The sequence below is a fragment of the Phycodurus eques genome, chromosome 4 (genome assembly GCF_024500275.1).
Source record: "Phycodurus eques isolate BA_2022a chromosome 4, UOR_Pequ_1.1, whole genome shotgun sequence".
NCBI lineage: Eukaryota > Metazoa > Chordata > Actinopteri > Syngnathiformes > Syngnathidae > Phycodurus > Phycodurus eques.
In genome coordinates, this window is record NC_084528.1 from 5,397,376 (window position 1) to 5,419,494 (window position 22,119).

Consider the following 22,119-nt stretch of genomic DNA (forward strand, 5'->3'; position numbering starts at 1 on the left):
ATAAAGGATACTTCAGCATGTATTGTCTTCAGCATTGGCTTGCGGTTCACAAAAGCAAAGGCTTGAGAGACTTCAAAAACAGTAGATGCTTTTCATTAGTTCATGAAGGGTTCTTCTGAAATTCCTGTAAGTGCTGCAAGATAGCAATGTCTGCATCAGCAGAGAAAACAGTGAGGCGGAATCAGGCCGTTTTGAGTGGGGCCGTGTGGTTCAGTGTAGCAAAGATGCATGATCTGATGACGACTGATACGAGTGATGCACAAACGGGTGTTCTACAATCCCATCCATTTTCTGTACCGCTTATACTCACTAGGTTTGCGGGTGTGCTGATGCCAATCTCAGCTGACTCTGGGCGAGAGGCACGGTATGCCGTGAACCGGTCGCCAGCAAATAGCAGGGCACATATAGACAAACAATCATTTACACTCACATCCACACCTACAGACAATTTAGAGTCTTCAATATAGAGAATATGCAAACTCCAAACAGGCGAGGCCGGATTTGAACCTGAGTCCTCAGAACTGTGAGGAAGATGTGCTAACCACTCTCCACCGTGCCACTACAAATAGCATTAAAAGTGGTATGAATCTAAGAAACTATAAGTCCAGGAATGCTGTTTATGTCCAGAGGTGATGAAAGAGAACAAGTATTTAGTACTTATTCATTGCTGTCTGGATATGTTCCAAGGAGTGAGGGAGGAAACTGCTCAGATGTGCTTTGTGTTGAGCATGCAAAGGACAATAATGTAAGATCCCCACCGTCCCATCATCTACAATAGCAGGGTGTTTTTCTTTGGCGATAAATACACCAAAAAGATAAGCAAAATGGGAAAAAAAAGGACATTCTGGTTTCATAGCATTCCGGCTGAACTGACAGACTGTTCAAGAAGGCAGAAACTTAAACTCATGATCACTGGACTGCATTTGGATGTTTCTAAGAAAGGGTTTAACACTAGGAACCCTCGAGCATGTGTATTTATGTTTGTCTTTTCTAGCCTCAAGTGTTCCAATGTTGTGGCGATAACAAACAAAACATTGGCGTGGCATGCTTGGCACCTTGGCTGACCAGGTACTCTAAATGGTACCTCATAGTACCTGGGAGTACCTGCTCCACCAATGGAAAGTAAGGAATGGTGAGGCGAGCCGTGGTGAGTAGGTATTGTGCAAAATAAAAGGGATAACATACCTATACCTTCATATTTTTGGAGTTCATTTTTTGGGGGGTTAATCAGAGGAACTTAAAATGGTGGAAGGTGTGTGTCAACTCCTATTTAACATGGAGATGAATGCGATTATTTAATTTAACCACATCCCCAGTTATAAGAAGTAATGCACAACCGCATTATCTCAGTTGTTTATTTTTACTTCTTTTTTTTAATTTCAGGATACAGGTCACAGTCATGGCGGAAAATGGATTTATCTTGGCATTTAAACAGGAGTGTGTAGACTTTGTAGACGGTATATTCTCCAAACAGATAGATAGATAGACAGATAGATAGATAGATAGATAGATAGATAGATAGATAGATAGATAGATAGATAGATAGATAGATAGATAGATAGATAGATAGATAGATAGATAGATAGATAGCGATAGACAGATCGACAGATAAATAGATGGATAGATGGATGGATAGTTAATGTGTGTATGTGAAATAAAACCAGTTAGCTGGATAGGGTTATTTAATCCAACATTAGCATGATCCCACTGTGGTTGTGTGTACACATTTATGCATCTACAGTGGGTATGGAAAGTTTTCCGACCCCTTAAATTTTTCACTCAATGCAGCCATTTGTTAAAATCATTTAAGTTCATATTTTTCCTCATTAATGTAAACACAGCACCCCATATTGACAAAAAAAACATCATTGTTGAAATTTTTGCTGATTTATTAAAAAAGAAAAACTTAAATATCACACAGCCATGAGTATTCTGACCCTTTGCTGTGACACTCATATTTAACTCGGGTGCTGTCCATTTCTTCTGATCATCCTTAAGATGGTTCTACACCTTCATTGGAGTCCAGCTGTGTTTGATTATACTGATTGGACTTGATTAGGAAAGCCAGACACCTGTATATATAAGACCTTACGCTTACAATGCATGTCAGAGTAAATGAGAATCATGAGGTCAAAGGAACTGCCTGAAGATCTCAGAGACAGAATTGTGGCAAGGCACAGATCTGGCCAAGGTTACAAAAACATTTCTGCTACACTTAAGGTTCCTAAGAGCACAGTGGTCCTCCATAATCCTGAAATGGAAGACGTTTGGGACGATCAGAATCCTTCCGAGAGCTGGCCGTCTGGCCTAACTGAGCAACTAGGGGAGAAGAGCCTTGGTGAGAGAGGTAAAGAAGAACCCAAAGATCCCTGTGGCTGAGCTCCAGAGATGCAATCGGGAGATGGGCGAAAGTTCTAGAAAGTTTTTCAGCTGGGACAGGGAGACTGGTTGCAATCGAAGGAAAGATGAATGCGGCCAAGTACAGGGATATCCTGGACGAAAACCTTCTCCAGAATGCTCAGGACCTCAGACTGGGCCGAAGGTTCACCTTCAAAAAAAGACAATGACCCTAACCACACAGCTAAAATACCGAAGGAGTGGCTTCACACAACTCCGTGACTGTTTTTGAATAGCCCCGAAAGAGCCCTGATTTAAACCCAATTGAGTATCTCTGGAAAGACCTGAAAATGGCTGCCCACCAACGTTCATCATCCAACCTGACAGAACTGGAGAGGATCTGCAAGGAGGAATGGCAGATGATCCCCAAATCCAGGTGTGAAAAACTTCATTCCCAAGTTGCATCATTCCCAAAAAGACTCATGGCTGTATTAGCTCAAAAGGGTGCTTCTACTAAATATTGAGCAAAGGGTCTGAATACTCATGGCTGTGTGATATTTCAATTTGTCTTTTTTAATAAATCTGCAAACATTTCAACAATTCCATTTTTTTCTGTCACTATGGGGTGCTGTGTGTCAATTAATGTAGAAAAAAATAACTTAAAATGATTTTAGCAAATGGCTGCAATATAAAAAAAGAGTGAAACATTGAAGGGGATCTGAATACTTTCCGTACCCACTGTATATTTTTTCTTGCAACCTTAAAAGTATGTCTATTTTACATGACATTACCACAATTTAGAGACCAGACAGATACAATGGGCAAGGTACAACCATGTCCACTTGCAAACACTTTTGCTACACATTGTTGCTTTTACAGTCGAGAAAGAAAATCTCTCTTTTTTTCCCACCCCCTCACTGCTTGTTTTTGTACTGAACAAAGTCTATCACGATATGTGTACATATGAGTCTGCACTGGTTGGCCTGATGTGCCGTGCTTTTACTTGTCCCCTGAGTCGCTGGCTCCGTTTCCTTTGCAGGCAGAGAGACAGAGGGCACGTCTCACTCCGTTCACCTGAGTCGATACCCGATCTCACAATCGACCTCCCCTATAAGACGCTGTCTGCCCTAACACAATTCCAACCTTCATGATTTAATCTGGAGTTTTCACGCCAATTTTGCCAAAACCGATTGAAGGGACAGCAAATTCAGCTGCTACTGATCTCAAAAGATTAAGTTTCCAAAGGGCCAATTTTAGACTGCCACAGTTATTGCTTTGAGAAGTTGGACGGTTAGGGTGCATGGACTGAACAGGCAAGGTGAGTTGTTATGACTGGCTGTCAATTAGCAGTTGATTCAAACAGGAGGGTCAGTAAGGGATGGAAAAATGGGGGGCGCTATAGTTTCATAAAAAATGAAGGGCAGCGAGATGTGTACTGGCTAAGAAACTGTGCTGAAGATGAGATGAGACAACAGTGTTTCCTATAAAGATGCAAGGCTGCCAAAATAGAAAAGGAGATGGCTGCTCAGGGATGGTTATTTATTATTGTACTCAGGAGCAAAAAGGGCAAATGAGAACAGAGCTAAGCAGGATGGGAAAAGGTTGGAGGGGAAATGCAATCTCGTCCGCAGAGAGTGTTAATGGCCAGGTTAACTGGTTAAGAGCAGACCTCTGAGGAACGTCAGCTCCCACATTTACAGAAAATAGTTTGGAAAGAGGCAGAAATCAAAGCAAACATCAGCTTCAGCTTCTCTTATTCTCCCTATGTCATGTCAGTGTTTTTTTTTTCCTTCGGCTACATTCTCCATCCGTTCGTGCTCAAGCTTCCAGTCTGTTACCGGCTGCACTCATTATTTTTGTTGGCCATAAAAGGCCGCTGCGACACATCACTGTCTTGGAAAGTTTCAAGTGAGACATTTTACCTCTCAGAGACAATAATGAAACACTCATCACAAGGAGAAGCACTTCTGGAGACAGCTCACTTGAAACGTACCGTATACAGAAAATGATCCAGATTCAGGTCCAAATCTTATATGTGCTTCTGATATTTAGCTGACACTGTGACAAAAAAGATAAACTGAAACAGCGTATGAGACCAACTGAGCTTCCAAACTTTGGCAGTCTAACATTTTCTAGCAGTACATGAAGAGGCAAAGACGAGAAAACAATGTTGCATTATTTAACTAGATGTGACACCTTAGAAGTCAGTCGCTCATATACTGGACATACTTGGAGTACTTTGACATACTCGTAACAATGGGACAACTTTGAAACACACACTATTTATGTGTGGTTGCATGGCGAATGTGCACACAAAAAAGAAGCTTCACAGAAGTGCTGGCCGCTTCTAACTGCTCTCCTAACCCACTGACAAACCAAAGCAGCTACCGACCAATGTGTTTCGTGTCTACTGTAAATCCATGTCTCACCGCAGTTCGTGCTGGCTGGCAATGTACTCTGCTTTATAATTAGGTGCTGTAATAGTGAAGCTGTGCGTGACTGCAGCCTATGTGCATATTTGAGCCTTTAAACACAGACACGCAATACAGAGATTGAGGACAACACACTGCACTGTACGAATTTCATGAAGGGAAGACATTAAAGCACCAGAATCCATTTTTGTTCCTAATTTTTATGCATAACGTAGGTGAAAATGTGTCTGTGCAATGGTTCAAGGTTTGTCCTTTGAATGCCTTTGAACACCAAACCACTTACAAAAGACATGATTTTAAATCGTTGACAGTGTGACATAGTTTTGGTAAGTATATTTATCTATTCATTTATTATACCGGACCACTTCATGGGTTTTTCCCGCCCACACAACTCAGCTGAACGGCAACACAGCATTTCCGGGTTTTAAAAGACTGAGTCTCAGCCGCTACAGAGCCACGAATATAAAATCTCTCAAGTATACATATGTTGTGTTTTACAACGGCACGGTGGAAGACTGGTTAGCATATCTGCCTCACAGTTCTGAGGACCGGGGTTCAAATCCCGGCCCCGCCTGTGTGGAGTTTGCATGTTCTCCCCGTGCCTGCGTGGGTTTTCTCCGGGCACCCGGGTTTCCTCCCACATCCCAAAAACATGCGTGGTAGGTTGATTGAAGACTCTAAATTGCCCGGAAGTGTGAACGTGAGTGCGAATGGCTGTCTGTTTTCTATGTGCCCTGCGATTGGCTGGCAACCAGTTTAGGGTGTATCTCCCGAAAACTGTCAAAAAAACCCCCCAAAAAAACAGAGAATGCATAGTACCAAATCTATTTAAAATTATGATACACACACCCATTATATGTCACATTTAACATTCGTGTCTTGGAATGTCAATGGCCTTCGATCACAGGCAAAGAGAATTAAGGTTATGGATTATACCACTAAACTTAAAACAGACCTCCTCCTATTACAAGAAAGGGCACCTTACTAAATCAGAAGAAAAATGCCTCATTGACTCTAATTTCACTCAGGTTATCTCGGCCTTTTATAACTGTAGACAAAGAGTAGTCTCTCTCTTTTACAATAAATAGTACAGTAGTAGATCCAGAAGGCCGATTTATAATTACACAGGCTACAATATTTGACAAGCTTTATACAATTGTCAATGTATACGCTCCAAATAAAGATGATCTAGCCTTTTAATTAAACACATCACAGAAGAATATGCAGTTAATCCGATAGATACGGTTAGAATCCAACTTCGAAAGGCAAAACATCAGTTAGACGTTATCAAAAAGAACAGATTTTCTACAATAACAGTTAATTAATTAATTAACAATTACACACTTCTGGAAAAAATGTCATCTGATTTAAGACGCTGGAATAATTTGCCTATATCATAACTGGGAAGAATAGCTACAATAAAAATGAAAACCTTACCTGAAATAATTTTATTTTCAATGATTCCATTTAAGCCCACATTTAAATGGTTTCAAACCTTAGATTCTGCTGTAATACATTTTTATTCCAAAAATAAGAAAAATAGAATCAGTCGATCCAGTCTTCAGAAAAATAAACAGGAGGGAGGCCTAAATGCTCCCAACTTTAAACACTGTTATTTAGCTAACCAATTACAATACCTCATCAAATGGTTGCACCACAGTGAGGAGTGTGATTCTTGGCTAGAATTGGAAGAAGAGCTCTCCATGTCTGCTGACCGTAGCTACTGGATACAGATTTGTAACAATACGTTTAGAATGACAAAAAAAAAAACACAAATCTACAGCTTATACAATATAAAGTACTTCATAGAACACACTTTACTCAGTACACTATGCATAAAATGGGCTTCTCTCCATCTAATATATGCGTACAATGCATCAAAAATACGTCAGACATCTATTTTCATGCTATATGGGAATGTACACCAATTCAATGCTTTTGGTCGTCGGTTATACAAAAACTATCGTATATTTGAAACTGCAGGATTCCACTTTCCTCAAGATTGTGCATACTTGGCGACTTAAGCATAATTGACCTCCTTAATAAATATTCACAATCATTATTTGTCGCGTTAGCTACCGCTAAGAAAGCAATTCTATTACACTGGAAAAACAAACAAGCTATTAACATCAATCAGCGGCTAAATCTCATCATAAAATATATTGCGTTCGAAAAAATATCAGCAGAACGGAAAAATCAATTACACATATATACGAAGATAGCTGGTCACCTTTCCTCAACATGCGAAATCTAGACTCTTGATTCCTTTGATAGCTGGGATAGGCTCCAGCATGGCCGCGACCCAGTGAGGATAAGTGGTACAGAAAATGGATGGATGGATGATTTACAACAATACTTAAACTTAAATACCCTATATTTGTCATTTTTAATGAAACTGTGGTGGATGAAACAGCACGCTAGCACACTAGGGAGGACCGAGTTAGTGGAGGTCCGGCGCCAAAAAGCACTTTGAGTCGCCACAGCGACGCCCGCCCCCCACCGGTTGTCAAAGCATGGTGAGAGTGACAAGGACTGAGGTGGCATGCCAGGTGGCCCGGGTGAGATGAGTGGCTCCGTGTGTATAAATCATTGTGAAGCACAATTCTTTAATTGTTTTGATTGTTGCCCTACTGAAAGAGAATGTGAGCTGGCTGAGATGGGACGTGTGGGTGACGTAAGAGAGCGGGCTATTTTGAACTCATGTTTCACTCCCATTCATGTGAATGGAATTGGCCGCGACGCCCATTGCTGGTGACAATGAATGCAAGCTTTGCTATTTCATCCACCGGTTACATTTTGAAAATTACAAATATCGTTAAGTATTGTTATAAAACACAACATACGTATACTTGGACTGTATTTGAATATGCATTCTATGTGTATAAATAACTCCCATGATCAAATTCATGCGAGGGATTCCAATCTGAACTAGGCATCAAAGGACCTGACATCCATCTTGCAGACACCATGATATGGACCAATTGGACCCAAGCTGTTTTTTCGATATTTAAATGAGGGAAGGTGAGCAATCCAATTAGAGCAAATCTCATTTACATGTTGCAAAATAACGAGAAATCGGACAGTCTGAAATGTCAGGTGGAAAAGACCAACTGCAATTGCTTGCAAAAGGACATTTTTGCCATTTCCAACCAAAATGATCATGCGAACCAGGGAAAAAGGACATCATAGATGATAAAAATTTAAATGCCATAATAATAGTGAAAGGAGACCTTTAAGCAAGAGAAGATGAAAAGTATGAAACAAGGGTGTACATAGATAAAAAGGCTCAGAAGAGATGACAGAAGAGTTATGTGAAAACATGACACGGGGCAATTGTGACCAAGTTATGAGCGACTAAAGGTTTTTGTCATACATATTGACTGTAATTAAGAGGTACATTTGATGCAGGGTACCTTTCTCCCCGAACCTGTGTACAACCTTGGTGTGTGCACTTTGAAACGTGCACGTGTGTGAGTGCTGAAGGAAGTCTAAAGCCCTGTTTCCCATGCGTGTAATCATCCCAGGATGAGGTGGATGATGAAGCCGTGCGGGACTTCCCCCGCACCAGAGGGTATTTTCCTCTTCCACTGTGGTAGAGGCACATGGCTGACCTCGGCTGCATCCGTGTGTGAGCGAAGACCAAAGGGACACGCACTGTTCTGTATCTGTACTCGCATCTGACAGAGGAAATACTTTGGCAACCTTTAGCAACTGGCAGTGTGACGATGTTAATGACAAATGACGAGCTGCACGCAGCTGCTTAGAATTAGGTGACGATTGTATGTTGATGGACAGGTGATGGACACTTCATTGCGTACACCTGCACAATCGAATACTATCAAAAACAAGAGAGTAGACAGAAAATGTCTGTCTAAAATTTCGGTCTAAAATGCCTCTCAGGTCAGATGGCTGGATTTCTCATTAATATTCCATATTTAAATAAGCTTTGCTCTGATTGGATCGCTGTTCTCCTTAATTTTAATATAGGAAGCAGTTTTTGTCTGCTTGTTAGGAGGCTATATCTTGGCCGCAATCATCATTATAGCTGGGTTTTAAGCAGGAGATGTCAAAAAGTTAATAGCCAGATAACTGGCTTGTGGTGGCAGAGTGTTCATAGCAATGTCGCTGTTGGCTATGCCTATCATTGTGATACAGAATTTACCAATCATTGGACTGTTTGGCCTGATGATGTGTTGTCGCAATAGTGATCATGACAGCCAAGATAAAGCCCAAATCTGACCGGATACAGGTCGATCTAGCTGCAAACGTTACATTGACTGTTTAGGCTAGCGTCAGTCAGCCACTTTCCAAAGATGAGTTGAGTGGGTGGGTACTTCAATAATATGTATTGTAACTATGCCACTATGACGCCTTAAACTCAGCTCATTTTCCTGCCTTTTTCCTTTTATCACCTATTGCATACAATCGACAAACCGCATATATGTCAAACTTCAACCAGGTCACAGATTCATTGTGACTTACTGTACTTTCTCGTGTATAATGCGCACCCCCCCCCCCAAAAAAATGTTAAAAGTCAATGGTGCGCATTATACATAGGTATATGGGAAAATGGGAAAAAAAACTTTCCCATTTTATAAATGTAAGCCTCCATCTGGAGGTTATGAAAAAGCGGTACATTTCAATATGTCACCGCCACCTAGAGTTTACGAGAAAGGTGTACACTTTCATTCTAATATGCCAGCGCCACCTAAAGGCTATGAAAAAGATGTAGCCTACACTTTCATTCCAATATGACTTCGTAATATGTACAGTTGTGCTCATAAGTTTACATACCCTGGCAGAATTTGTGAAATATTGTTTTTATTTATTTAGTTATTTTAATACAACTGATGACTGAACACAACCGTCATTAATTTCTTTATGGTAATGTTTTGTTTGATGATAATACTTTTCTGAAATGATGGACACTTTAATTTGAAACCCATTAAAAAAAAGTGTGTTTCGCCTGGCCCTTCATGTTTTCTTGAAAGAATTGTACCCATTTTACAAATTCTGCCCAGGTAATCAAACATATGAGCACAACTGTGTGTTTTCTCATTTACTAAATAAAAGTAGGGCTGTGAATTTCAAAAGAAGAACATTACGTGTTCAAATGAAGTGCTGAACTTCAGAATAATTCTTTGAAAAAACGAACAAAATACAGATAATGCTTCATGTTTTGATCATATAGGTAGACACAAAATCATGCATTGTAAAAATGCATTATACATAGGTAGAAGGGGTTTCCAGAATTTTGATGTCAACTTTGGGGGTGCGTATTATACATGGGTGCACATTATACATGAGAAATTACGGTATGTTATGCATAAAACAGTGGATTTTAATGGCATGGAACCTCTAAGTTACTCTGCATTTTAAAACCTAATTCACTAAAACAAGGGCACCAAAAAACTCAATGCATCTTGGTATGATACAGTAAAGCTGCAACCCACTGCAGAGTATCACTACAATAAGAACTATCTGACTGTGTCAACCAAAACTGATCATTATTATCTTTGAAAGAGGAGAACTTGTATTGTATATCATTGTGAAGGTGTGACGAATTAGTGAGATGAAAATTGAGTGTCAATTTGTCCCACGTTGTAGGTCCCTCTACTTCTCTTTCAGTAAAAGAGCAGAGCAGACAGACAAAATACACACTTGAGCGAGATTTCAGTACTGTCCCTCACCCTGTGATAATGTTAGCATGTAGAGAATGTGGGAACCATATGTATGTATATGCATATGTGCGCGAGTGAGGACAGACACTTCTGTGTTGTGACACTGCCAAAGTCCAAGAAATCACTCGATCACCTATGCGTATGTGCTTCACTGAATCATCTCCTGCTGCTGAAAGCTGCCTGACAAAAGCCCAGCTTCACTTCTTCATGATTAACATAAACCATCTTATGTCGCAAGTCCTCCAGGAAGAACAATGAAAAGTGTGTAAAACAATCTGCCCGAAATGTTATGAGTTCACCCTTGACCAATGCTATACCATGTAAATAAAGGTGTGGGTGATGGCATTATAGTGCTGTAGCTAGAGAAACAATAACATAGCAGATAAATGTAGTAGGTGATAAATAATGAGTAAATTGGATGTGCCTATATTTTACATCAATCAGTCTGCATAAACCTTGTGATTTAAGTATGGATAAAAGGCCATATTATACAATAGCATAAAATGCAACAGATTATGGGGAAAATCACAACATATGACAATACGCAACTTTCTCACACACACAGCTCAATGAATTGAAATGAGTGAAGTCCCACACAAGGCTTCCATGGAAGGCATGTGTGCACACATTGCCCACATGCCTGCTTTCGCCTCACCACTGCCAGGGAACCCAAAAGCCTCTACAAAACAAATTCATTAACCCGGACAATAAAACACAGCTGTGAGGGATGATGGGAACTGTTTGAAATCAGTGCGCGGGATTGGGGGGGAATCTGTTCAAGTCAAACAGCATGTTCTCAAAATGAGTGGGAAAGAAAGGCAAGGGGGAAAAAAAGACTTAGAAGCACGGGACATTGAGAGAGGAGCAGTGTTTAATCTAAACTGCTGAGTGAGAGCAGAGTTGCTTTTTAGGCTTTCATAAAACACAATAAGGAACCGTTTTTAATAGAGCGTTAATAGAATGTTATGAACAGGATGTATAAATGAAGTACAAACACAACTGTCAAATACTATAAATATCACTCATGAAATGTACTTGTAATGTACAAATATAACGGTTCCAAATATATATACATACATTTTTTTTATATCTTGGAAACTGGCAAATGGAAACGCATTTTATCTTGATGACTTCTTTGGATGCCGTGAACACACGACCAGCATCTATTGTGTTCTGTTCTCAATACATCAAAAACTCTTGCGAATTCCACCAGCAAACAATGTCAGAGTACATGCGACTGATACGATTGTTTTGTTGTGGTGGGCCTAATGCATTAGCAGGGGGGAGACAGATTTTTGGCACAGCAGATTGGTAAGTGAGAAGACTCAGCCTTTGAGTTTGGGTGGGGGGGGCACTGAGATAAAACACACCACTAGAGGGACTCGTAGCTTGCACAATGGGCTCCTGCTTAATGACCAACCCATGCTGGAATATTGTGGAATTCTCTCCTACTAGCCTGGGCCAAGAAGCGGGAAGAGGCAGTTCACAAAAGGACTCACACCCCTGACACAGATGGTGCTACAGATAGTTAAAACAAGATGAGCCAGACCTTATTTATTGTGATTATTAACCTCCATGCATGCAAGATTATTCTTGAAAATGAATTACAAGGCGATAAAAGTTGACGGCAATAGAAGCATTTACCAACATAGGTGGACACACTTTGCGTTCAGTAACCTTTAAAGGAGCCATATAATGCATTTCCTCCAATTTAAACCAGTTCCAAGCTGTCTTATTAATGATACGTCTGTGACGTGCTTTCATTAAAACGCCCCAAAAATAAATAATTCCAGCATACTTTAGACCCCCCTTTTTTTCCTTTCGCTGAAATTGGCCTGTTTAAGGGGGTAATCCTGTCTCATGCAAATGAGTCACTGCTCACTCTGCCTCCGTATAGTGCTGGGCCTTTGCAGAGTGACTATCGGAAGCTAATGCTGGTTAGGCATTAGCTAGCCCTTTTATCACAAATCTATGATAACACTGCAGCTCTGCTTACTTTTCGACTATGACATGACACTCTGGCTAACAGGTCATAAATGGAGAATGGGCTGTACTATGTAAATTAGCCGCCCTGTTATAACAACTTGCTCATAGACACATTTTCGGAAACAGATCATTTATGTTGGCCATAAAACCAAGTATTTACTTGTTTGTGTAATTTCACACTTGATCGGTGGGCAGGATTTTAACTGCTCGCATACAACTATTTGTATGCGAGCAGTTAAAAAAGCCAATTTTCCATATACCATGGCACCTCAGGTTATGGACATAATTGGTTCCATGACCATTTGTAACCCGAAACGTTCTTAATCCGAGGTAATGTTTCCCATTAAAATGAATGGAAAAGCAATTAATCTGCTCCAGCCCCAAAATTTTATTATACTTACCTTTGTTTTATCAGGATATGGTTAAAAATAGAGTGCAATATAGAAATAAGTGAAAACACACTATTTTAAAGAAATTAAACACTAAATAAATATGATTGCAGTTTATTGCTCATTAACTTTAACTAAGGATGGGAATGGGGAGGAGGAATACAGCTCCTCATTGAAGAAGAGCGTTCTTCCATCAAAACACGGGGAAATTCTGATTCAGGTGTTTCTTATTTTGTCTGTTTCTTTTCTAATTTATTGGTTGATTATGGCACAGCAAACTGAAAACCTTTCTGTTGAGAAAAAAAATCGGAAAGTAGGACATCACATTGTCATGCTGCACATTTCTTATGATCATTTCTTTTATTGCCAAACGCTATCACCAGCGAGTGCTTTCTTATTTTTGTGAGGTTAATAGAGAGCAAACAACAAAGCTACAGAGTGCGTGTACCTTTTCAGTTGTAGTGTGTGACACACAGTAAATGACGGTTTCACAATGCGCACATCTTTCTGCTCATGAAAAGTGCTTCCTAACACTAACTTTAGCAGTTTCCCTTTTTATCCTGGGTGCCATTCTGACTGTTTAGCCCTTTGTTTACTTTTTTAGAAAAAGTTCCACGCGACAATAGCACACCTCCTTCCTTCTTTATTCATAATATGGCGGCTGCTGTTCGCATTTGGATTAGCTGAATGTGTGTAGAGGCGGAACTTTGCCAAGCTAACACCTCCGTGAAGGGCTATGTTGACATGATTAAGCAAACATTAACCATTCGTTGTTTTAATTAAGGAGACGCAACAATTCAATAAATAACATACTGTGCATACTGTAAATAGTATTTATTTTGATGAAAATAAACGATTTTCGGACTTTTTTTTAACGTCAAATCACAAAAGATGATCGATGATGTGGAGGCGGAACTTCCGCCTAGAACAGATTTCCACCTTACGCTGCAAAGCAAAAAACAGGTTTTCGCGTTACATCCAAGCGTCATGCAGAGTCAATGATTGTGACGCAGTGCAAGTAGAAGCACAAAAGATCCTTCCATTCGTTCATACCAAGACCGTTCGCAAACCGAAAGTAACGTAACGAGAAGTCAGTTTTCTACAAAAGTTTGGTACGTAACCCAAAGTGTTCGTAACCACAGTCATTCATAACCTGGGATTCCACTGTATATCATACCAGGTCAAACGTAATATGTAAAGTTGGTATATTTGGTTGCGTATAATGTTCTGCTATAGTTCTAGAGTGACACCAACTGCTGGCAAAAAATAAAAAAATAAATCCTTTTGTGTTTCTCATTCTGCTCATGCATTGGCTAATGGATAAACAACTATCCTATGCAATCTTTTTGTAGACCTCCCAGAGGAGTTGCTGATCTTTCCCATCTTGCCTTGAACTTGGATGAACCTTCTTCCAGCCATTAGCTGACCCTCAGCAGAATCATGCCATGAATCATTACCAGTCAAAGGTGAGGCCTTCAAGACCAAATCAAGAGCAGATGTAAAGCTAGCACTTACGTACATAGGTCTAGCTGTCTAAGTAACAAAAGGGCTTCACAAGTGACTGGTCAAGAATTCTTTTAACACAATATTCTAAAATATACTACATATGTTAATTACCTTTATTCTTTCCAGAGAAGCTAATGTCACTTGTGATATCTTTGATAGAATTCACGCTACTTGATTAAACAAGCAGAAAGGAACTACAGGTGGAGGAACAGAATTACTCCACTTCTTCACTTCTAAGTCACTTCTTTTCATTTCATTGCACCGTCTCTTCTTTTCGCTGTCCATTGCTCATCGCTATGACTCTCATCCTCACCACAGCTGGTAAATATTTTTATATTGTGTTCCATTAGCAAGTTTTATTGAGCGGTCAGACTGGGCAAATGGCGCCTAGGAGCTCCCTGTCCTGTAAACAATAGGAAAAGGCCCTGAAAGCTGCAGCTGAGCACAGTGCAGTAAACTAAAGCCACATTAGAGAACCACTGTGTGCTGAGTAAATATTTCAATGTGTTGGATGCACCCCAGTATAGGCACCAGTTTAGGGAAACTATATCAAGAAAACATTTGCGATTTTTGACCAAAGTCGACAAGAGGTCAATGGATAACTCAACTTTATATAATAACATACAGTGGTATGAAAAGGTGATTGCCCCCTTCCTTATTTTTTTTTTGCATGTTTGTCACACATAAACGCTTTCCATCATCATACATTACATATTTGTCAAAGACAAGTAAACACAAAATGCATTTTTTTAATGTTTTTTTTTATTATTAAGGGAGGAAAAAAAATCCTACATGGCCCTTTGTAAAAAAAGTGATTGCCCCCCCCCCCCCCCCATGTTAAAACATAACTGTGGTTTTTCATACTGGAGTTGAATTTTTTCTCGCCACGTCCAGGTCTGATACAGCCTCACCGGTTCTCAATCGAGAAATCACTTAAATAGGACCTGCTTGACAAAGTGAAGTAGAACCAAATATCTGCAAAAGCCAGACATCATGCAGAGATCTAAAGAAATTCAGCCACAACTGAGAAAGATAGTTCAAATCTATCAGTGTGGAAAAGGTTATAAAGCCATTTCTAAAGCTTTGGGACTCCAACGAACCACAGTGAGACCCATTATCCACAAATGGCGAAAATACAGACCGTGTTAAACCTTCCCAGGACTGTCCGGCCGACCAAAATTACCCTAAGACTGCAGCGATGACTCATCCAAGAGGTCACAAAATACCACACAACAACATCCAAAGAACTGCATACCTCACTTGCCTCAATTAAGGTCAGTATTCATGACTCCATCATAAGAAGAGAACGGGCAAAAATGGCCTGCATGACAAGAGTTCCAAGACGAAAACCACTGCTGAGCAAAATGAACATTAAAGGCTTCTTTATACTCGCACGGGCGACGACCACGCTGACGTCACTGCTGCTATCCCGCACGCAGTTTGCCTTTATACTCGAGTTCAACCCACACGCGCAGTTTTGAAAATGTACTGCAGTTGTCCTCCAAATCGGGGGTGTCGCTACGGCTGGTATTGGCTAGGACGCCACAGGGTGGAGTTTCCTCTGCATTGTTTGGCCATTTCCGGTTGCCATTTTTACTTCCCTTTCTGTAATAAGGAACAAAGCAACAACAATGGCGACCGTGGAAGTGTCTGCTAGAACAAATGGACCTGGATGAACAGATGATGTTTATTTATGCTGCAAAATCGATCAAGAAGGCGGGGGGCGGTATGTAGAAACAAGGGGAACGCCGAGTACGTCATCACAGCATGTGACTAAAACGGACCAATCACGAGATGTGATCTTCGCGGACATTCTACGCGCAGCAACAATGTTTGCCGTGTGCGCGTCAAGTGACGCAGAGGCGCCGTGTGGGCCAATGCGTCAGTCATGTGATGCAGTGCGGGCGCTGTCGGTCGCGCGGGAGTATAAAGAGGCCTTAAGGCTCATCTCAATTTTTGACTTTTGAAGACTCTTGGGAAAATACTCTGTGGTCTGAAGAGACACAATTTTAACTTGTTGGAAGGTGTGTGTGTGTCTCATTAAATCTGGCGTAAAAGTAACATTTCATTAAAAGAACCTCATACCAACAGTAAAATATGGTGGTGGTGGTCGAGGGCTGTCTTACTGCTTCAGCACCTAGAAGATCTGCTGTGATAAATGGAGCAATTAATTCTGCTGTCTACCAAAAAATCCTGAAGGAGAATGTCCGGCCATCTGTTCGTGACCTCAAACTGAAACGAACTGGTTCTGCAGCAGGAAAATGATCCAAAACATACCAGCAAGTCCACCTCTGAATGGCTGAAGAAAAACAAAATGAAGACTTTGGAGTGGCCCAGTCAAAGTCCTTAACTGAATCCTTTTAAGATGCTGTGGAATGACCTTAAAAAGGCAGTTCCTGCTGGAAAATCCTCAAATGTGGCTGAATTCTGCAATGATGAGTGGGCCAGAATTCCTCCACAGCGCTGAAAGAGACTCATTGCAAGTGCGATAGCAAACCCTTGATTGCGGGTTGTTGCTGCTAAGGGTGGCCCAACAAGTTATTAGGTTTAGGGGGCAATCAGTTTTCCCACACAGGGCCATGTAGGTTTGGATTTTCTTCCCCTCCCTTAATAATAAAAACCTTCATTTAAAACATGCCTTTTGTGTTTACTTGTCTTGTCCGTATTGATGAATATTCAAATTTGTTCGCTGATGGGAAAGAATTGAGTGTTGCAAACGTGGAAAAAAAGAAAGAAATCAAGAAGGGGGCAAACCCTTTTTCACACCACTGTATATGAATAACATATATAGTATAACAAGTATATGGATGTATTATGTTGAAGCACCATCTTCAAGTTAACAGAGTCAACTAAACAAAAGTTAAAGATTACGTTAAAGGACAGTGACCGTGAGTGCCAAGTTAGGATGGGGAATTGCAATTACTGTACAGGTCTTTACCTCAGTGCCTTGCACAGGAGTGTCCATGGCCCTGATGTTGTCTCTGAGAAGCTGTTGAAGGAGGTGCACCTGCGCAACGCTGAGGTAAAAATCCAGACTGCTGGTCACATTCACTTCAAGAGAATGGCCACACACCACAAAGTCCTAAAAAGGAAGGGCAGTTCAAATAGCAAATCAATCATTGAAGCAGAATAGGAGAAAATTCATTCAAAACATGTAAAGTACTGTAGCAGTGTTTCATGTATTCTAATATATGAGTCATATCAGATATATTATAATCCCTACTTGTTAGTTATGTTTTCCAAATCCTTGGGAGCCGCACATACCATATTTTGCATACCCTGTGTGTACATGTCAGTGCAGATTATGAATTAGTTGTTATGCATTGTCAAGGGGAATGTTCGTGCGGAGAGAGTAGGCATCAAAGAGGCAGGAAGTTGGAGCGAGCTGGGCCAGAAAACATCAGCTGTACAAGCAGGGGTTTGAACTCTGCAGGTCAAAAGTCTCCATTACATGGTTTTCTGTCTGTGGGATTCCTAATGAGGGATTTACTGTATGTAAAGAGGCAAAAGTTTAATGCATCTGGCATCACCCGAAATCAAGAACAGAGAACCAGTTCTGCAGTCCCCATTCTAAGAACGTCAAGGTCCAAGGACAATAAGGTGGCACTAGCGATCAAACTTTTACTCAATATTGAATCTAACTTTCCATGATGGGAACTTAAAGACAAAAAATAATGCTTTGACACTGTACAAGCTGTGCTCAGTCCACTGACCTCTGCTTGTCCAGTATCAAGGGAGAGATTCTTGCTGAAGATGATGGCGGGGGCAGCAGTCACTCGGACAGAGAAGTCAGTCACAATGGGTGTCAGGATGGCCCGACGCTCCTGGTGCCTCCTGATACTACACAAATACATATAAAATCAAACTGTGGTTAAGTGCATGCATTCTAGGAAGGTTCTGGAAATAACCAACATTCATTTCATCGGAGGCATCAATGTTTAATGGTCATGTTTGGAAATAAGGTTTATGCCTGCCTGTGAATATTCTCATTCATCCAGGTCATTTCATTTGCAGGGCATTGAACTGATCACCCCACATACCTTTTTATGGTTTCATTTTCTGTTGTTTAATATTGATGTATCGGTTTGTATGGAGGCAAAATAACGTCAGTCGAACGACGCAGCCCAGGCGAGGCGTATTGTAGCGCCGTTGTAAGCCCATATCGAAATGTTTTGGCTTTAAAAATACAGCTGACGTCAAAAGACAATTCCTGCAGTTATTTGCGTGTTGTAGCTGCAACGGCTAAGTTGCATATTCAGTATCTTTGTGTAACAAAGACGCAACTTACACAACTTTAAAAAACTGTATATGAGTCGTATATGGTTTAATGGCAGACATGGGTGTTGCCAGTTATATATCTTTGTTTAGTTTGCAAAGTTGCAAATTACAGAATGGTAAAATGCTCGAATACGCTCTCTAAAACATGCCTGACAAAAGCGCTATCGGTCTGTGTACACGTGGCCGCCGGCCAGCGTGTGATCGGCGGAAGGGTGTGTGTGCGCGCGCGTGTGTGTGTTTGCTTGTGCGCCCGTGCATGTGTGTGTGGACTCAAGGCAGAGTGAATGAGACAGAGGAGTAGAGTGGTCGAATTTACGTGTACTGCGTGCAGTACAAAACAATGAATACAATTCAACCCGCCAAAGTGGCAAGTGGGAGTGGCCGTGCTCCCCGCCACGGTGGAAACTGACCCGCAAATTGCGGCTTGGCGGGTGTTCATGTAAAGCCCTGCTCCTGGGAAACAATTTCAAAGGAGAAGGACAAAATATTAGAGCGGGTTCCAAGTATCATCAGTGCAGTCCTACATTTTTGCAAAGTAAAACCACACGTCCATCAAATTGGATTATTAGTTTTACATTTGTAAAGGCAGAATTCATTGGAGTTCATTTGACCAATTGAGCTAAAATGTCATGATACACTAGGGGAAAAAAAAGTATTCACTTTTGAATCATTGTTATGTCTCAAGTTGACAACCAGAGACACATTTCATACACTTGCATTGCCATGTCACATTTAAAGGAACATCAAAGTTCCAACTATCAGTGATTTATTTTTCTTATATGCTGGACATAATAGTATCATGAATAGACGATTAAAATTCCTGGCTAAACACATTTTAGCTGGAAGCACAAACAAAGTTAGAGACATAGTGAGACATTATTTGACAAGTCCCAGTTGGGAACAACCTTAATTGTATACACAAGATCAAACTGAGACCTTCTCACATCAGCTTTCTTCATTCCACTAATGTGCATTCCCACAATCAAGTCATATTTGTGGGAACATTTGTTAGCAGTAAAACAAATATACAAGCCAGCTTTATAAGGTGGTGTTAATTGCCACATCTGCTGCTATTAAAACAATCATGCTGTATGGTTTACAATATTTATAGTTGGCCGGGATTATAAAAAGCCCTGTCTCTAGGTGGCCTGGAGTACAGTACTCAGCCCGAACCACTATCATTTTCACTTCTCCAATACAAATGTGCATTACTGCTGCCCTCAGGCTATTATTTTCTGACACATTTCTTTGAATAGCCAGCAAAAGAGGTTTCATTTAGAGGTGAAATGATCTATGAGGGCAATTGGTGTTAGCTAATCTCTCCTCAGACAGGGATTGAAACAGTAAGTGTCTCGTTGCAGTGGACAGGTGCGATCATTCACCAGAAAGGCAAAAATGCATAGGGCTCAGTTTACCAGTAATATATGGGGGCCTCTGACATTGAGCTGAGTGTGTGTCTCTATACACCTTTGAGTGGATGTGGTGGAAACAACAATACACGGGAAGTGGGGCTTTTATTTTGTGCAAAACGAAACAGCAGCAATATCAATGGCATGTGCAAAATGAGGAAGGCTCGACAAGCTGAGAGATGGAGAAAGTTCACAGAGCCCTGACAAAGGGTCTTTCCTATCCAGCAACTACACAGTGGAATGAGGACAGATCCTGTCAGTGGATCCGTGGTGCTGGAATTTCCTCACAAAACCTCAGGAAACTGACTGAGGCCACTGCTGATCCAAAACTACTGGAATTGTAGTGAACCCAAAAAGCTGTGGAGAGAACATGCCTAGTGTCTCCAAAACAGGAGAGAGTGTGAGGGTATCGATGTAGAAAACAAGTGGAAGGTGAGAACTCTGGAAGTGGTGTGCGTCAAATCTTGTTAAAATGGAGGGGGTGGCATTTTTGTGTGATTACAGGAGACAAGTAAAACTGTGAACTCAACTCTTTGTCTTAAGTGCTGGGTTTTCTTCTGTTTATATTTGGTGTGAAAACGAAAAGTGAGGGCGTCATCGCTGCCATGTGTAAAACCTATATATTCATACATACATGTGGCAAATTCAATTAGGATTGAAATAGTTATCTCATCGAGAGATAATTGGAGAAATACATAAACACATTTCGCTAATTCATTTGTAATATGTGCCGCAAAAAAAGAAACACCTCTTAAGTCACCTAAAACGCAGGAGGTCAAACCAAAGCCATGCATGACTTCATGCTCAACAAAATGAGCATAATAAACTCCACAAGTCTGCTTTCCTTTCGACTCGAGTGTATTTGTGTCTATTTTTTTAAGAACAACGTCAAATGTGTATTAAGGGTGATTGAGATATCATTTGATCGATAATGGCAAAGACAGTTGCAAAATAAATAAATAAATACATATTTGCAATTCTTTTATGCCGCCTTGGTTTAAAATGGGTAAATGTCTCCCATGCTGTAACAGCCAGACTTAAAAGTCCTACTTTCTCAACGTTATTGAGGATTTAAAAATGTATGCATTCGTAGTAAAGGCAATGCGTATTGACAGAGGAAAGGGTGGTGGCCCACTGAAATACACTTCTTTTTATAAATAAATAAATGTAAAAAAAACACAAAAGTGCATACAAATTGTGTGAGTTGCACAATTTTCACGTGTTGCAACTTAAAACTCAAGTGCGGTACTCAGTAAATTCCACTTGTTTTTTATACAACCGCAATAACGGTAAAGACATGCCATCGTTCCGCCAATTTCACAAATGCTTACATATTTATTCATATCTCAGAAATAACACCATTTATTTTAATGTCTGCTTTTTTTTGTGTGAATGCAAAATGACTTCCTCATCCTGGCACTTCCGCTCACAGATCCCTCTGGTGTATTGCAGAAACATAATGAGTCTCACTCGAGTGGCATTAACGGTAAAGACAGCTTTGAGTGACAAAGGAGGACCAAAGTACAGTACCGAGCTCTGAAGACACGAACATGCATTTGTGTTAATTTTCATGGAAAATTTAGATTAAGCAATAGGTGAAAATTTTGATTTATCTAAAAATTTAATTACCAGCCTCAGAAATTATGTTACAAATCATGTAGCTTCATTTTGAAAAAAACATTACTTTCGAAGAGTTTTTTTTTCTGAGAAACAATTCAGACTTTTTGATGGATAACGACCGCCGATAGTTCAGATACTCATGTCATCAATTTCAAAGCTTTTTCCACCATTAATGAGACCTAAAACCAGTAACGAAAATATTTTAGAGAGCGGAAGTAAAAATAAACAAGAGAGATCATGTGGTTGCACAAGTGTGCACACCCTCTTCTACAGTAACTGGGGATGTGTCTGCGTTCAGAGAAAAACATCTGAACTTCATTGATAATTAGTCAGAGACACTTCAAATGGTGGCAGGTGTGTCGTTTGTTAACTCCTATTTAACATGAGTTTGAATGTTATTGGTTAATTCTAAACACAGCCACATTTGTCATTATTCTCCTCCCAAAAAAAGGGATTTCATTTTGCGTTCAACTGAGTTGCA

The 22,119-nt window shown here is 40.4% G+C and overlaps 1 protein-coding gene across 9 annotated transcripts in view; it reads right to left on the reverse strand.

The window, feature by feature from the left end:
- Positions 1–22,119, reverse strand: part of LOC133401149 (intermembrane lipid transfer protein VPS13B-like) — a 482,547-nt gene that overhangs the window by 144,368 nt on the left and 316,060 nt on the right. For 8 of the 9 annotated variants that reach the window (XR_009768384.1, XM_061673722.1, XM_061673719.1 and 5 more), the window contains 2 exons: positions 18,045–18,171; positions 17,270–17,413 (listed from right to left, as the gene is read on the reverse strand). Coding sequence is in view for 8 of the 9 variants with exons in the window: in XM_061673722.1 (XP_061529706.1) it covers positions 17,270–17,413; positions 18,045–18,171 (271 nt within the window). In the remaining variant the exon portion in view is untranslated. Of the gene's footprint in view, positions 1–14,671; positions 14,735–17,269; positions 17,414–18,044; positions 18,172–22,119 lie in introns of those variants that run through there. The other variant, XM_061673726.1, reaches the window with a different exon arrangement.